The sequence below is a fragment of the Harmonia axyridis genome, chromosome 5 (genome assembly GCF_914767665.1).
Source record: "Harmonia axyridis chromosome 5, icHarAxyr1.1, whole genome shotgun sequence".
In the NCBI taxonomy this organism is placed as follows: Eukaryota; Metazoa; Arthropoda; class Insecta; order Coleoptera; family Coccinellidae; genus Harmonia; species Harmonia axyridis.
The window spans coordinates 30,519,716-30,535,852 of NC_059505.1; the positions used below are offsets into that span (position 1 = coordinate 30,519,716).

At 35.1% G+C, this 16,137-nt stretch overlaps 1 protein-coding gene across 4 annotated transcripts in view; it reads left to right on the top strand.

Moving 5' to 3' along the window:
* LOC123681333 (dentin sialophosphoprotein) overlaps nt 1–16,137 on the top strand; it is a 41,267-nt gene that overhangs the window by 13,031 nt on the left and 12,099 nt on the right. For all 4 annotated transcript variants that reach the window (XM_045619675.1, XM_045619676.1, XM_045619674.1 and 1 more), the window contains one exon: nt 14,210–14,402. In XM_045619675.1, the coding sequence (XP_045475631.1) occupies nt 14,210–14,402 (193 nt within the window). The remainder of the gene's footprint in view (nt 1–14,209; nt 14,403–16,137) is intronic.

A 16,137-nucleotide genomic window follows, 5' to 3' on the forward strand; every position in this document is an offset into this window, starting at 1 on the left:
GAAATTCTCGATTATTTCTTCTTCCGCATCTTTAATTCAAATTCAAGGGTTATTTCGTTGGCTATTTTCGAATCTATTCAATATAACTTTCTCAATTTTTTTTAAATCAGTCGAAGTGTCATTATTCCGATCAATCAAAAACATGAATTGATGTTTGAGAAATCTGTTATTCAATCGGAAATTTTAAAGTCAGGTGTTTATATTGCTTCGACTTCAAAGCCCCCTAACTGCGATAGTGAATTACAGACATTGGGGTGGAACCAAAAATGTGGTGAAATGCATTCTTGATAAATATATCACCAAATACATATAATTTTCAGGTCACTGAAGACATACTTCACTATCTTTTTCCATATAATAAAGACAAAGGAGTTTTGATATTAGGCAATGTGCTCATTTGGGAATTATGCAAACATATTCAGAGGGGATGACTTGTCCACTTATCCTTATCAATTCCACGTTATGAATATGCAAAACTTTTGATAACACACAGTGTCAATATTAATTCAATAATCCCAACCATTATAATATTAACATTACTGGAATTTTCAACAAGAAACTATTTGAAACTACTCAAGATTCGAATTAGGTCTGCTATTGAAGTCATAAAATATTTTACCTACCATAAATCGCTTTGATTGTTTACCCACCATAATTAATCTACTTCCCCAACCATGTCGATTGTGTGTAGAATTTTAATGATGTGTGACAATTTGCAGGTAATTAATTGACTTAATCACCAAATAATTCAAACGAATCATTTAAATCAAAATGCATATTTCATGAAACACTGTGTTTGTTGTTGACATTATTTCGGAGTTTCGGACTAAATAGTGTCATCAACACCTAGTTCGAATTATTACTGATTTCAAGTTTCGAAAAGAAACCAGTATTTCAATGAAACAGATAAATTTTAATTGCACAAGAATCAAATTTAGTTATGAATGATTCAGTTTTCTGAGCAATCTCTTCGCAATATCAATATTTTTTTTCAACAATTTCCAATAAATAATCAAAATTGATATTTATTGTCGCTCTATCATTTCGTCACAAAGTTTGCAATTATCGAATGATTTAACTCACTGACGACGAATCCGTGATCAAGAGCTAGATACTTAAAATTTTCAAGGTAACTTCAAATTTTGAATGCCGCAGTTAAGATCGTAAGAAGGAAAAATCCGACTAGGGGTTCTGGGAATATGAAATGAAAGTTCACATTCGAATATAGATGAAATTAATATCACGGCTATCAGACAATTTTTCCACGAGCGGGACTCGAACCCGCAACCTCCAAATCACCAGTCCGATTGCTCTTGAGATTTTTTAGATCTATTCCAGTTTTTGAGATAATAATTGGAATAGTTCTCGTTGATGTTATTCACTGACCTTTTATTTGAAACTCGAGTACCCTTAATTTTGAAATTTTTTCAACTTGCTTTTGACGCATGTTGTTGTTATTTGGTATTGCTACATCGATGAATATTGCTTCTGATTTTTATCGACTAGTAATATATTTGGTCAGTTTGGTCTATTGTGAGAGACTGTTTTATCAGTTTATTTATTTTTTTTACTTTGAATGAAGGCATCGACTGCTATGGTTATTAGCCTGTTTATCAGTTTATTATTATTATTATTAGTAGTAGGATCCATGAGCAGATATGAATATTCGCATTTTTCGCGTTGGTTTGGTAGCTTTAATGCAGAGTTGGTTACATGTATTTCAGAATTGATAAAAATGAGTAGCCATATCTAGTATTATTATTATTACTGAATCAAAGTAGTTGTGGCTATTTCAGTCTTCCGGGGAATTGTGTCCAAATTGATATTTCGTTCTTAACCCAAGATATTCATACAAACCCAAGGAGGCCTTAGATACTGTTGACGATATCTTTAGGAGCCTGTTACTTTGTGAGTATCCAGCACTGGCTTTTCCATTGGAGTGGATCTTAGGCCAGTCAACCCCGGACATTTGCACACTATGTGTTCGGCTGTTTCAACTTCCTTTCCACAGAGCAAGCAAATCTTATCTATTGATTTACCTATGAGGTACAAGAGGTATTTGCACCTACATACAGTGCACCCGAAGCTCAGCTCGTGGTAGCGTCAAGAACTTCCTGGTATAGGTCGGTGAAAAGACCACAAATATCTTTAGCTTAGCAAGACCAGCAGTGTTCCTCCAGAGAGTTATTCTATTGTTCAACTCCTATTGTCAGACAGTTGTTATATTGGTCTTTTCCAGACCCACAGAAAAACCAACAGGTGTTAACCTTAATACTCTTTTCGCAAGTTCATCGGCTTTTTCGTTTCTTTCAATATTACAATGCCCCGGTAGCCATGTCTATGTAATACCTGCATTGCACATTGGACCGGTACCTTACAATCGGTACTTTACTGTTCATTATGATTGTTGAGAAACAGACATCATCAGATCACATTAGCAGTGAAATAAATCTATTATTTTGTGCAAGTTGTTTTAGATGTCTTGAATACTGGTGTATGGATCTCTTCATCCTTTTCTTCCTTAAGGAGGCGCTATACAGAGAATTGACCAATCAACGGCATCAATTCAAAATTTTCATTTCTCCTTCATTTGTTTTGTCAAAAGTCGTTGAGCTGATTCAATAGATTTCATATGAATAAAATTAGGTCTATGGCTGATTTTCATCAATCAATTCATCTTAAAACCTCATTGACAGTAAGACGACGTGAGCGCCATAAGAAAAGATGAGGAAATGAAGCAAATAGAGACCAATGCCATTAAAATCCAAGAAGTATGATCCGTACAAAAGTCACCACTTTAATCTTAAGGTTTTCCAAGAGTAGGTGAACACATCAGTGTTTTAGACATCTTAAGGTTTTTGTAACCATCGACAAAATTCTAGTTGTTATCATTTCAACTGGTATTTTCGTTAGTCGACCTACTTTCAATTCAAACATGAAAATGAATTACATCAAATTTTTTGTAACTTCTAAGCGCATACGTATCGGATCTATGTTCATGAGAAGAAGGTCTAAAATCCGCTCAACTATCATTTTGTCGTGTAGCTTCTAGAACACCTTGTATATTAGAAATTTGATAATTTCATCTACCATTGAATATAAAAAGTCCGAATCGATACAGCACGAACTGAAAAATCCTGCTGAATAGAATAATATCCAGTACCACTCACATCAAAGAGTATTGCAGTCCACATGGAAACCTTACTATGTAATGAAATGTCTGCCGGTCTTTTTTCCCATTCAAGTATTCCTCCAGCATGTGTAATCCAATAAAGTAACTCTGGGGCCCCATGTAGGCTGTAAAGCTATTCGAGGAGCATACGACATCGAATTTCAGAACATAGGGCCCTTAATCTTAATTAACGCTATCTTCTGCTTCTACAACGTTATAAGGAGTTTGTAAGCAGAGGTTCGCTCCTTGCAGTCGTCTCTTTTGCCGTCGACAAAATTAAAAAAGCTCGGCTACACTTACCTCGTGAGAGATATTTCTCTCGACGTATGGAAAATTCGTTAGGGATGTAAAATATTCAGTTCGAGAAACATCTTAGGGTATTTTCTTGGAGTTTGAGTATTCCCTAAGCATTCATTAATTCCTGTTTTCCCATCAGAAAACTTAAATGTGCTCTTTTGTTGTGTTTTTATGATGATCATTTTTCGTATGATAATTGTACCTCTTCAGTATAGAGGTTAACTTTGAAACTGTGAAAATTCTGAATAGGATTATTACATTCTGAAGAAATTAATATTATAGGATCCAACAAAAAGTTCATTCAATATTGATATGATTTTTCTATCTTAGGTGTAGTAAAAAGAAATGCTTAATTTTTTCAATAGAACACTTTAGTTATCTGTATCTCGCGTTGTATAAGTCCTAACGGTTTCCAGTAGATGGCGTTGGAAAGATGAGATTTCGTACAACAAAAACTTCTATGACAGTTTTGTGATTGGTTGACTCTATTTAGTTTGAGATTGAGAGCGCATCAAAGATGGACACGGGCAAAGAGAAAATACACTATATTTTGTTATGTTTCTTCGATAAAGACTAAAATGCAAGTCAGGTGGCTTATGGCCCTGATACTGTAACAGACAATTTGGTTTCAACGATTCCGTCCCAGTAATTTCGATGTCAAAGATGTACCACGCACTGGAAGGCCAATTGTCGAAAATTTCGATATAATCATGGAAATTTTCGAGTCCTACCATAATGCTCCCATGTCGAGTGTTAAGAAGTGCACAAAAAACCGTTTAAAACCATTTGCATAAGGTTGAACCCAAGAAGAAACTCGATGTATGGGTACCACACGAGTTAACGCAAAAACCTCATGTCCATCTGCGAATCGTTGCTGAATTGCAACAAAATAGACCCATTTTTGAAATGGTTGATGACTGGTGATTAAAAGTAGATCACTAACGACTACGTCAAGCGAAAACGGTCGGGGTCGAAACACGGTAAACAGGCGGAAACGGTGGCCAAGCTAAGACTGACGGCCAGGAAGGTTTTGATGTGTGTTTGGTAGGATTGGCAGAGAGTTATCCACTATGAGCTGTTCCCCTATTCCACAACTGTTAACTCGGAACTATACTGTCCACATTTGGACCGTCTGAAGGAAGCGACCAGCTTTGGCCATTAGGAGAGGAATTGTGTTCCATCAGGACAACGCCAGGCCACAAACATCGATAGTGACTCGCCGGAAATCCGGGAGCTTGGTTGGGAGGTTATTATGCATCCACCTTATAGTCCGGACCTAGCACCAAGTGGTTACTACCATCTGTTCCTGTCAATAGTGATCTATTTTGCTGGTGAAAAATTCGCTTCAAGCTTGTGAAAATCGACTGTCTCAATATTTTGCCAATAGGGATGAGAGCTTCTATGAGAGAGGCATAATGATATCACTTTCAAAATGGCAACAAGTTATCGAACAAAACGGTGCATATTTGACCTAAACCGGATATTCTAACTATGGTAATCAAAGCCTTGCTTTTCATGTAAAAATAATGGATTTCATTTTAATACACACATTTTCACAGGAGTCATTTCGTATTATTTCGTTTTGTTTCGTGTTTCGTTTCTTTTTTCTTCATATCTCTTCTCTTTTCTGTTCTCTTCGTTTAGTTTCTTGCATATGATCTTTCTGATCACGAGGTCAACTTGAGATTTTTATGAAACCCGATATTGTTATTTCATATTTACTAGCAAAATCTCAACTAACTGCAATATTAGGTTTTTTCAAAATTCTGCTTGAACTTTCTATAAGCTTATAGTGAACAATGATGTAGTAAGTTGTGTGTATTTGCTTGAAGCTTCAAATTATTATTTCATTAATGAAAATTTTAACCGTAGCATTCGAGATCCGAACCCTGAAAATTTCATGTTTCTAGTTCAAGAGTTTTCGTGTTTACGGCCGGGCACACTTGAATTTGACTCCGAATTCATCAGAAGTGATTGGAACCTTATCTTTGGAGACCATTTCTGGCTCAAAATTGGAATATTGCAGACATGCTAACGAAATAATCCAACTAATTTATCGCGAAGAGTAAGTGAGACAATAATTAAAAATATCATCTGAGTATTATTTGACGTTTGAATTAGCAAATACATTGAAAATATCGAATTCGTGGAAAAGAAAACTTCAAAACTTCGAATTCAATTTGAAACAAATTGTACTTGTACAACTTGTTTCTTTGTGAAATTTCGTATATTTTCCTTCAAACTCCGTCAAAGTTCCTAGTTAGGTCAACACCTCCCCGAATTTTCCCCAACGAAAATTCTTCGTTTATTCTGAAAGTTATTTGAAATCCAACAAGAAGAAAGTATCGATAAAATTATTCACTTGTAGAAAAGTTTATTGTTGCTAGTTCGTAAGAATGGCTGTATGCACTTGTTGAGACAAAGTTTTTCTGGCGGTCTGCATTTGACACACGTTCGGTTTTATATATACTTCAGAGTTTTGGTTCTTCGAAGTTTGAGTCTCCAAGGGTCAACGCTTGATCGTTCTCATCTATTCTCAGGCAGAAGTTCATTCCAACATGTCGAACTATAAAACTATTTTAAAAATATAGTGTCAGTCGAAACAATAATTCCACGAAAGGAAACTTTCATTGACTTCCGTACTACTGGATCTACTACTAATCTTTAAATTTTCGCAAGAATTCTTCATATAACAACATATGATGAGGTTTTATAGCATACCTATAGCCAACATATTTGTGTTGTAGAAACATCAACTTTGATAAAAGTTGATATTGTGTTATACTCACATTTCTTCATCGATTTTAAAATTTTCAAAGTTGCTTCAGTATCTTTCTAAAGAGTCGAATAGAATAGAATTGTTATTTCATTTCTACAACCGAAATCTAAATCAACTTCGTCGGTTTTGAGTTCACGGAAATATTGGCTAATTTTTGTCGATATTCTTCTTTATTTTCTATAGTTATCGTTACTGAATATACATGTAACTTTTCAAAAGGCTTTAAATCGTTATTCTATATCCAGAAATGAATCTTCGTTTCTATCAAATGAACAATTCTAAAGTTAACAAGAATCCAAAAATTCGGAAGACTTTATTTACACAACGACTAGACCGATTATGGACATCAACTTATATAAGCGCAGCATTCAAAAACTGAACCAGTCCTCCAAATATCAAGTCTCCAGGTCCTTCCGTTCGAAAGTTATGTTGTTTATGCCAGACAGACAGTTAGAATCGAATTCGGAGTAAGTGAGTTGAACCTTATCGTTTTAGAACATTCCTGTCTCAAAATTTGAAAATTACAGACATTATAGAGCGGTCTGTTCAGAGAACAAGTGCTCAAGAAACATAATAATATTCGGAGTAATTTGATATTCAATCAAGCATCACAGAGGTAATACTCAACCCCATTTTTGAACCTTTTCAAATTAATCAATTTGTCAAATATAATATTCGATTCAAAGTCATCAAAGTGGGGTAAAACCTTTTCAAACCATGGAAGAAGCCGTCTGAAAATTACACTTTATTGTCGATCAATATGAACAACGAACTGATAACAATGTGCCACAGTGAGAATCTCATTATGAGTATACAAAGCTACTACTATCAACCTAGTTCAACCTGAGGTTCAACCCCGAATCTATTTCAACGTGTAGGCCAATATCATTCCATATAATGCAAGTTATGAATTTTTCAACTTTGTTAAAAGGGAATATTATATTACAATAACTATTCTCCTCAAAAAATGTCAATATTAACGCATAGATATAATACAAATCCTCGTAAGAATCACTTAGCAACGAACCAATATTTTCGAATATCAATGTAGCGTAGAATATCCGGGTATTTACACTTGTGCTATAGGTGAATATTTTTGTGACGTTTTAAACCATCGAAAACATTCGGGATGATTGTCAAAAAGATTTATTTATTCAAATTACCATGGCAGGCGTTAGGGGTGAAACAGTGAAGTAATCGTTTCAGGCGCCACTATTTGAGGGTTGGCAATTCGGCCCATTTTGCGGGGCGCCTTTTCATATCCCATTCTTGATCCTTGAGAAAAACATAAGGTTGTTCCATTCCGCTGCGTTTGTCAACATTCTCAGCAATAAAAATCTCAAAAACACCTTTATCAAGCTGCCTGTTTAATAAATAATACATGGCAGTCCATCCAATATAAACATAATTCCCTACTACCTTCATTGAAAGAGGGATAAAATCGTGAAATTCACAAAGACGAAAAACAACACTATCTTCGCTTTCGAATTATTTAGAAGCCGATATTTACACATTCATTATAGGGAAAATTCCTACATTTGGTATTCTAAACTTCTTACTGTTGAATACCAAATGTTTTCAGCAGAACCAATGGGTTTTAGAATCATTTTCGATCAATCGATTTTTTTCTGGGGGAGGGTTCTTTTGAGGGAAATCATGTTGTTATCAATGCTTTCTCAGTAGGAGCGCCGAAAAATTCTTTGTTTCAGACACCAAAATTACTCGCGCCGGCCCTGCAAATTACAGTTAGTATTCGAACAATACAATTAAAATTAAGTGAAATAGTGCTTCATATACTTTTTGCTTACCATATTATCGAATATTTCCCTGCCTGCACGAAGAGCAGCACTGCCAGCACTCGGGATATAATTACTGACTCTTTTCTTCGTTTTGATTTCCATCAATCACAAACGTTCAATTTTAAATTACTAATGGTTTCTAGATGGAAAAACTGTATGGCAGCACCTGTCAGCAGTTTTTTCGAGTTTACATGAGGCAGAACTCGACAGCTGTTCAAATGGTCTGAAATATTATAAAACCTTCGACAACAAGTGACTATGGTCTCATGAGATAGTCTTGTCGAATACCATTCGGACATTTAATTTTTCCTGTGAAAGAAATCGAAAAAATCCAATGCAAAGTTACAATTTTTTATCGAGAAGCACTCGTGCAAGTGCAAAAAGCTCGTCTTCGACTCGGATTTTTGTTACCACAGCACTCATGCTCCTTGTTAAATTATTACTTAGCATGTGTTTCGATTTTTTCCGGAAAAATTAGTTGTCCTTATTATATTACGAATGAGAACATAAAAATGTTCAATCTTTCGCAAAAATCAAATAAAAGAGATTCGAGTCGAATGAAGAAGTCATTACCGAAACAAACGCTTATTTCAAGAGCCTCGAGAAAACCTATAATTTGGAGGGAAAACAATTATAAAACGCTGGACTTAAGGCATCGAGCTAAAAGGTGATTATGTAGAATAATAAAATGTTTAATTGTTTTATTCAAAAAGTCACTGACTTATCAAACCGCCCTCGTAGCATTTCAAGTTTTTTACATAAGCTATGTCTCTGAATGAGGAATACCAACAACTTTTGTGATAATACCCCCCATAGGATCCTATAAACACCTAATTTAATTTCGTTCATATACGTCCGAATGTGAACTCAATAATAGTATGATTAACTCCGTCTCTGAGCTCTCAAAACCGAATTGCCCATAAAAATTCAGGCCATATTCACTCGAAAACGACTACGTCTTCCTTTTATGTATTGTTAGGATAAATGTGGATATCGATCCTTGGGGACGATGTGCGGCATTTCAAAGGGAAACATTTATGAATCCGCCGAGTATGAGTTCGCTAATATCCCTGATGAAATGAAAATAACTAATCAGCTCAACGTTTCCAAACAATTCTCCCCGTGAAATTCAAATTGGGCATTCCCCAAAAAAAAAGTCCCTGTAGCAGCGTTTAAAACTGGCAGAATTATTAAGGATGTCGAGGGTATACCCATCACGTTAGTGTGATAACTCAGATGCGTTTCAACGTGGAGACTAATCTACTACGATTTCTGATCCCAAATGATATAATTATCCCAAATTTATACTTGTTATTTTTACATTTTTGACATAAGAAGATCATATTCCAACAAAATCCAAGTTGAGACATTATTCCTCCTGAGTGTAATGTCACTGAGTGACATTGCTCATTTCTCGATATCTATCGCGAATGCGTAAAAATAACAAATAAATTTATGAACAAAAGATAGACTTCATTTCATATGTTAGAATCCCCTGTTACAATCACTCTACATAGTGGATGATGTAAAGCCTTAAACGTAACCTTTATTTCAAATTTGATCTTAATATCTCAAAAACTGGAAGAGCTATGAAGAAAAAACAAAAAAAAATTGTGAAACCTTAACGCCCTGCAGTTCGGTAACGAAGTATTTGCGAACACATGTCTCATTGTGATTTAAAAAACACGACCTTGAAATCTTGATACTAAATTCTAAATCATCCTGTTCAAATCTAAGACGGAGCAATATAAACAAAGTAAATCGCAGGATTTGCGCATAGTGCAACTGTTATTGGTCAAACACGCATAAATCTTATCCTAACAGACTGCCACGATCCTACTCGCAACTGAATGTGGATATCAATTATAAATTGATGATTTGTATAACCATTTCATAGAAGAGTAAGGCTTTACGTCTTGGTATATATATTGTGTTGAGATATTTTGTAAATTAATATAGGGTAGAAAAGAAACTGTATGATCATGTGAACTATCCTTAGTTTGACTCTGGGCGGACAGTAGGTACCTCATCCTATTTATGCGCGAACTGATTTATATTGCTCGGTCTTATATTCGAACAGACTATAGGACCTTCCGTTCGAAAGCTATCATATATGCGCTCAACAGGCGGACAATATTGAATTCGGTATTAATATTATTAATATCAATTACTGTCATTATGACGAACTGATAGGGTGACATCAAGCGCTCAAAAAAACAGAAATAATATTCGAAACAATTCAATATTCTTAATCAAGCATCACAGAGACAATATTCAGCACCAGTCACATTTTAAACCCTTTCAAATACATGATATCTAATATTCGATTCAGGATCATCCTCAGAGTAATTAACATAAATAGAGGGAGTCATTTTCAGTAATCAAATTTTGTCTCCAACATGAACCATCAAATTTGACATGAAGCGCGCGGAAATGAAAACATATCAGTGATACGATATTTCACTCAATTCGCGAGTTTCTCCACAAAGAAGGCACTTCTTATCTCCCATAGTGAATCAACATTTCATATCAACTCAAAATATATCGAGATGAATACTTAAATTTATCAGAAATTCAGAAAACAAAAGTCAAGCGAGCCTGACGACATGAAAAAACCGATGACACTAGGAGAGCAAAAGTTGCCAAACCTTTGATTTCAGCACGTTGATACAAAAAATAATAAATATTCTGCTTATTATAAATTCGACAAGAAAAATATCGGATTCTAAATATCCAAATTTGCATATTTAATTGGGAATCACTCAAATAAATGTATTTCATTATGATATAATAACCATTCATAATGATATAGTAAAATTGTGGATTTAAAAAGACATCACAAACCAAAAACGTAACCTAACCATGTTGGGGACATGTAAATTGGGTATACTTCCTCTATCTATGTTTATTACTTTATGGCATAAGGTAACTGTTATTGGTCAAACGCTCATAAATCATATCCTTTCTTCGTCCCTAACAGACTGCCAAGATCGTACTTGCAAATGAATGTGGATATCATTTGTAAATGGATGATTTGTTTATCTATTTCACAGAATAGTAAGAGAGCGAATATAGGGCTTCACTTTTTGGGGTATATTTTATGTTGAGATATATTATAAATTAATATAGAGTAGAGAACAAACTGAATGATTATGTGAACTATCCTTAGTCTTATTTTGACTCTGGGCGGACAGTAGATACCTCATCCTATTTATGCGCGAACTGGTTTATATTGCTCCGTCTTATATTTGAACAGACTATTAGGTCCTTCCGTTCGAATGTAATGTATGCGCGCGACAAGCGGCAATAGTATTGAATTCGGCATTAATAAATAATTAAGACCACAATCTGCTCAAAATTCGAAAATCACTGACATCATGACTAAATATTACGGTGATCTGCTTTGAAAACAAACGCTCAAAAAACAGAAATAATATTCGAAATAATCCAGTATTCTCAATCAAGCATCACAGAGACAATATTCAGTACCTGTCACATTTTGAACCTTTTCAAATTAATGAGATCTAATATTCGATTCAGGGTCATCAAAGTGGAATTGCACAAAATAAAACCTTTTCAAACTATGGAAGAAGCCGTCCGAAAATAACACGTTATTGTCCCTGCAAAGTCGATCAATATGAACAACGAACTGATAACAATGTGCCACAGTGAGAATCTCATTATGAGTATACAAAGCTACTTTTATCAACCTACGTCAACCTCAAATCTATTTCGACGTGCAGGGCAATATGCGTCCGTATAATGCAACGTGGGTATTTACATAAACAACCCAAGGCATAATAAAAAAAATTACCATTTTTCGACGGGAGCAAGGCAAATATACTGGGCGGCATTAATGAATGACAGACGTAACCTGAGGGGGGTTAGCAATAAAGGTTATCTCGTTTTTATAGCCTACCTTCTGCTGGAGGTCTGAAAGGTGTTTTTTTTGACGGACGTCAAGGGGTTGGACAGATACAATCGGTGACCAAAAAAGTAAATACGGTTTTTCTTACAAAGATTTCAGTTATTTGTGGACAGCACTTGTTTATTTTTTGTCATTCATTTCAATATACGAATTGTTTCATTAAAAAAAAAGTTCCCATGAACCTCTGTCGCAAAAGCTACTTGACAAGAAGTGTTGAATTTGAAAAAAAAATAGTTTTTTCTAATATCTTAGTAACTCCACAAGATATTAGAATAACCCATGATATGTTACAACTTTTTAACCCTGTAAATAAGAATTCAATTTGTTTTCAAATAGTCAGGGGCGAAGAATATAGGGGTAGCGGTGGGTTTATTATCCCCATTTTAAAATTTACGCCCATTCAAGAATCGTTTCGAATTGCCAAATGAATTTTGAAATAAATAAAAATAATATTTTATGGGCGAGTGATTCTAATCACATCATTAAAAAGACTGAATCATACTGATTTTGACATTCAATAATAAAAACTTTGCCGAAAACCTGGCATCTTTAGTTTCAGAACTAAAATTTGTTTTTGAGAAATTAGGTAATTGAAAGATTATGTTTATTTATTTTGATATTATATATAATATAACCCTATATTATTCTACCCTGATCACTTTTTTCGGAAGAATTTCAATATTAGTGAGTATAGTTTGAAAGTTTATAACAATACTTCAAAGCTCATTTTATTATATGTTGTGGTTTCCAAGATACCAAGGAAAAATGTTTCTTCTCAAACTTCAACTCAAGGAGGCATTTGCGGACTAGCTGGCTAAATCTAGCAGAACCACCACAGTAATCTGGGGTGCTTTTACTGTTAGATGTACTATTGTTTTTACTACTTTATATGTACTACATAAAAATTACTAAGCAAATTGATCGATAGTACCAGGACGACGATTAGAAAAATTGAAGCCGGAGTTCCCCAAGAATCGGTGATAGGACCGCTGCTGTTCAACTTATACATGACAGACATACCAAAAATCAATAGATGCAAGATAGCCAAGCTGCCAGATGACATCGCTATCTACTATCTCAGTAGAATGCGGAAAACGATTACAAATCAGTTACAGATAGACTGATGGAATAGGTACTTCAAGAAATGGTAATTTAAAGTGAATACGACGAAAAGAGTAGCAATCTAATACCGAGGAACAACAGCAATGAAAGAGAAAGCAGGAACGTTAAAAATAAGCTCTCGAAATTTTCTTCTATGTTATTCTTAAACAACCTGGTTGTTTTCTGTCTGTCAATTGTATTATTTAGTCCAAATAAAACGAAGCGGTTATCCTAACTCGTACAAGCTCTAAACATCTGAGACGTCTCACAGGGGCCAAGGAAAATCGAAAAAGAAAACATTGAATAATAAAAATAAGAGATGTTTTTCATTATTTTAGATAAAAGAACGTAAATATAAAATAACAATATAAATAATGTCATATTCCATTCGAATCCTGGTCTGTACCTTGGTCTTTATTTTAGTTTTAGTGTATAGATTTTCTCCACCATATCATAAAACTGCGCTGCTGCGAATGCCATTCATAAGAACATACACGGTGAATGCATTACTGGTTTAGATATAACATCACAACACAGGCTTCATTAGCCTAGCGTGAGTCTACTTCAGTGATGCATCATTGCATCTGAATATAGAAGCAAGCCGTTGGTTGAAGAAAATAGCAATTACAGATATTGACTTATAATAATATAACCAATTTGAGAATGGTACTGATGATGAATATTGTATTTAATGTGTTGAATAAAGTTTGATTTGATTTGACGTGAATCAGAGTGCGTGACATCACAGTTTGTAAGACAAACAAAAATTCATTCCACTTCCACTACAAGGAATATTATGAAAAAGCGGTAGAAAGAGCGCTTTAACTCCAGATAAGATCATCCCACAAGAGATTTACTACGAGCGTAATTAAAATCAACAAGAATTGTCCATTATGATTTCTTGGAAACGTTGGAAGCCATCACTGCTTAAATCCACTATAATCAACTTCATATTCAACTCATCCAGAAAAAGCCTTCTTTCATAATCAACAGAAAGTGCTCATCTTATTTTCGTTCACCGTTTCATTTCTCTTTGGCGATAACAATGGTAATTTAATTTTGCTAAACTGTTTCTTTTCTTCCTCGATGTTTTCTCAAGAAAAGACTTAATGAAATGCTTAATTCTTTCGCAGGTGGACTGGAACAGAGTGGAGAGGACGTGCTTCAGCGAATGGGCTCATCCAGAAGACGGAGAACTGGGGGTACAAATAGTGAAAGACCTGCACAGAACAGGTTGCAGCCTGTTTTGCGGAGAAGGCGGACAGGAAAATCAGGCTCTGCTAAAGAAGGTCCTGTTGGCATACGCTAGATGGAACAAAGCTGTAGGTGAGATATAAAATATAAACTTGATTCTTAATGAATTACAATTTGCTACCAAGTCTACCACAATGGTACATTTTTTTGTTAAGGATAAATTCTAAAAATTTAAGTAAAATGAAACAAAAATGTGGAAGAATCATTGAAATATCTCTAGAAATGAAAAAGTTATGGGACTTTGAAGTTGCGCTTGGAAGAATAATTTCATAGTACGCAGCGTCTAGTGTGTGACGTCACGCCACTTACACGGGGCGACTGGTATTCGCAGTGTGCTTACGAATTCATTGGTGTACAATCACTTGTGCCGTTCGTGTCGTGTTTTGTTCGTTACACGATGGCTGAAATAAAAAATAATCCTACAAATATTGTATTGTGCCTATGTGTGCAAGCACGACAATTAAAAACCCCAATAAATTGTTTTTTCATGTACCAAATGACATGAATCAAAGGAAGAAGTGGTGCAAATTAATGAGGCGTGACTTAATTGGAACTAAAACTACTTCATATGTGTGTGAAGATATTTTGATGTAAATTCACACACAAAAAACAACATACTACACCACTGACATTGCGAACTATCTCCCTCGTGTTTTAAAACATAAACATGACGATATGACGCCCGTCAATATCCAGTCCACTTAGATAGAATTGATGCATACCGGATTCAGCACTGACTTAAGATGGATTTGAAGAAAAAAACTCCATCACTGCAAATATATCTATTTTAGGCAAATTGTCACTTTGTCCTTTCACTTAGCCTTCTTCCATTATGGTGACATAAAAACAAAACTCGAGTTAAAACTACACTGTACAACTTCAAACGGCGCGAGAGCCTTGGCGCGGCTAAGTATTTAAACGTAATTTGTGGTGTAGCGATCACAGGCAAGTGGCGTGACGTCACAGAGGAGTCGGAGACCAAAGACGTTCCGCGCTAAAATACGTAAATTTAAATAATCTATTTCTCAGTCATTTATTGGTGGATTTGCAAAATTTTTTCACTGATTTATCAGTTTTGCTCTATATTTTAATTTTATCGTGTCAAATATAGTATTATCTTCTTCTTCTTCTTCCACATATCATAGGCCTTAGGCCTGTGTTTTCCAACTCTCAGCTCTCTTGAGAGTATCACTTTTAGGATGAAAAAAATCTGAAACCATAGACGGTTTCAGATTTTTCATGCCCGAAATGTATATCAGGCCATCCAGAACAACTTTGGTTTCGTGTATGTTTCTATGTTAGTCCGCACATCCTTGCAACAGCCTTAATTAGGGTCCCTTTTCCACTAACCGAATTCGAATCAATCATAATCAATCCTAATTCGATTAAATCCACCCTGATTGAAGAGAAAGGGGGAATTGGCATGTTTTCCTTCCGCCACGGCGTCAATCGTGAATAAAACAGGAGGTATATTTAGATCTTCTCATCGTTCCGAAGGTTAGGTTTTAGATAAAAAAAAAGTCGGTCTTTGGGTCCTCACATCCTTATAACAGGTGTTGAGGTTGTGTTAAGGTTCCATGGGAATTCCCAATGTATCTGTTGCACATGCGTAACTTAGAACTTCCTGGTAGATGACAGTTTCACAATACCAACAAAAGCATCGCAAAAGGTAGGACTGGGACAATACCTACTACCATAGTATAAGGAAAGGATAGTAAGCCAACCGCCGTTTGACGGCAAGGAAATAGTCACCAGGGGTCGCTACTGTAGTTGGATTTGGATTTAGAGAAGTAACTCGATAATAGAT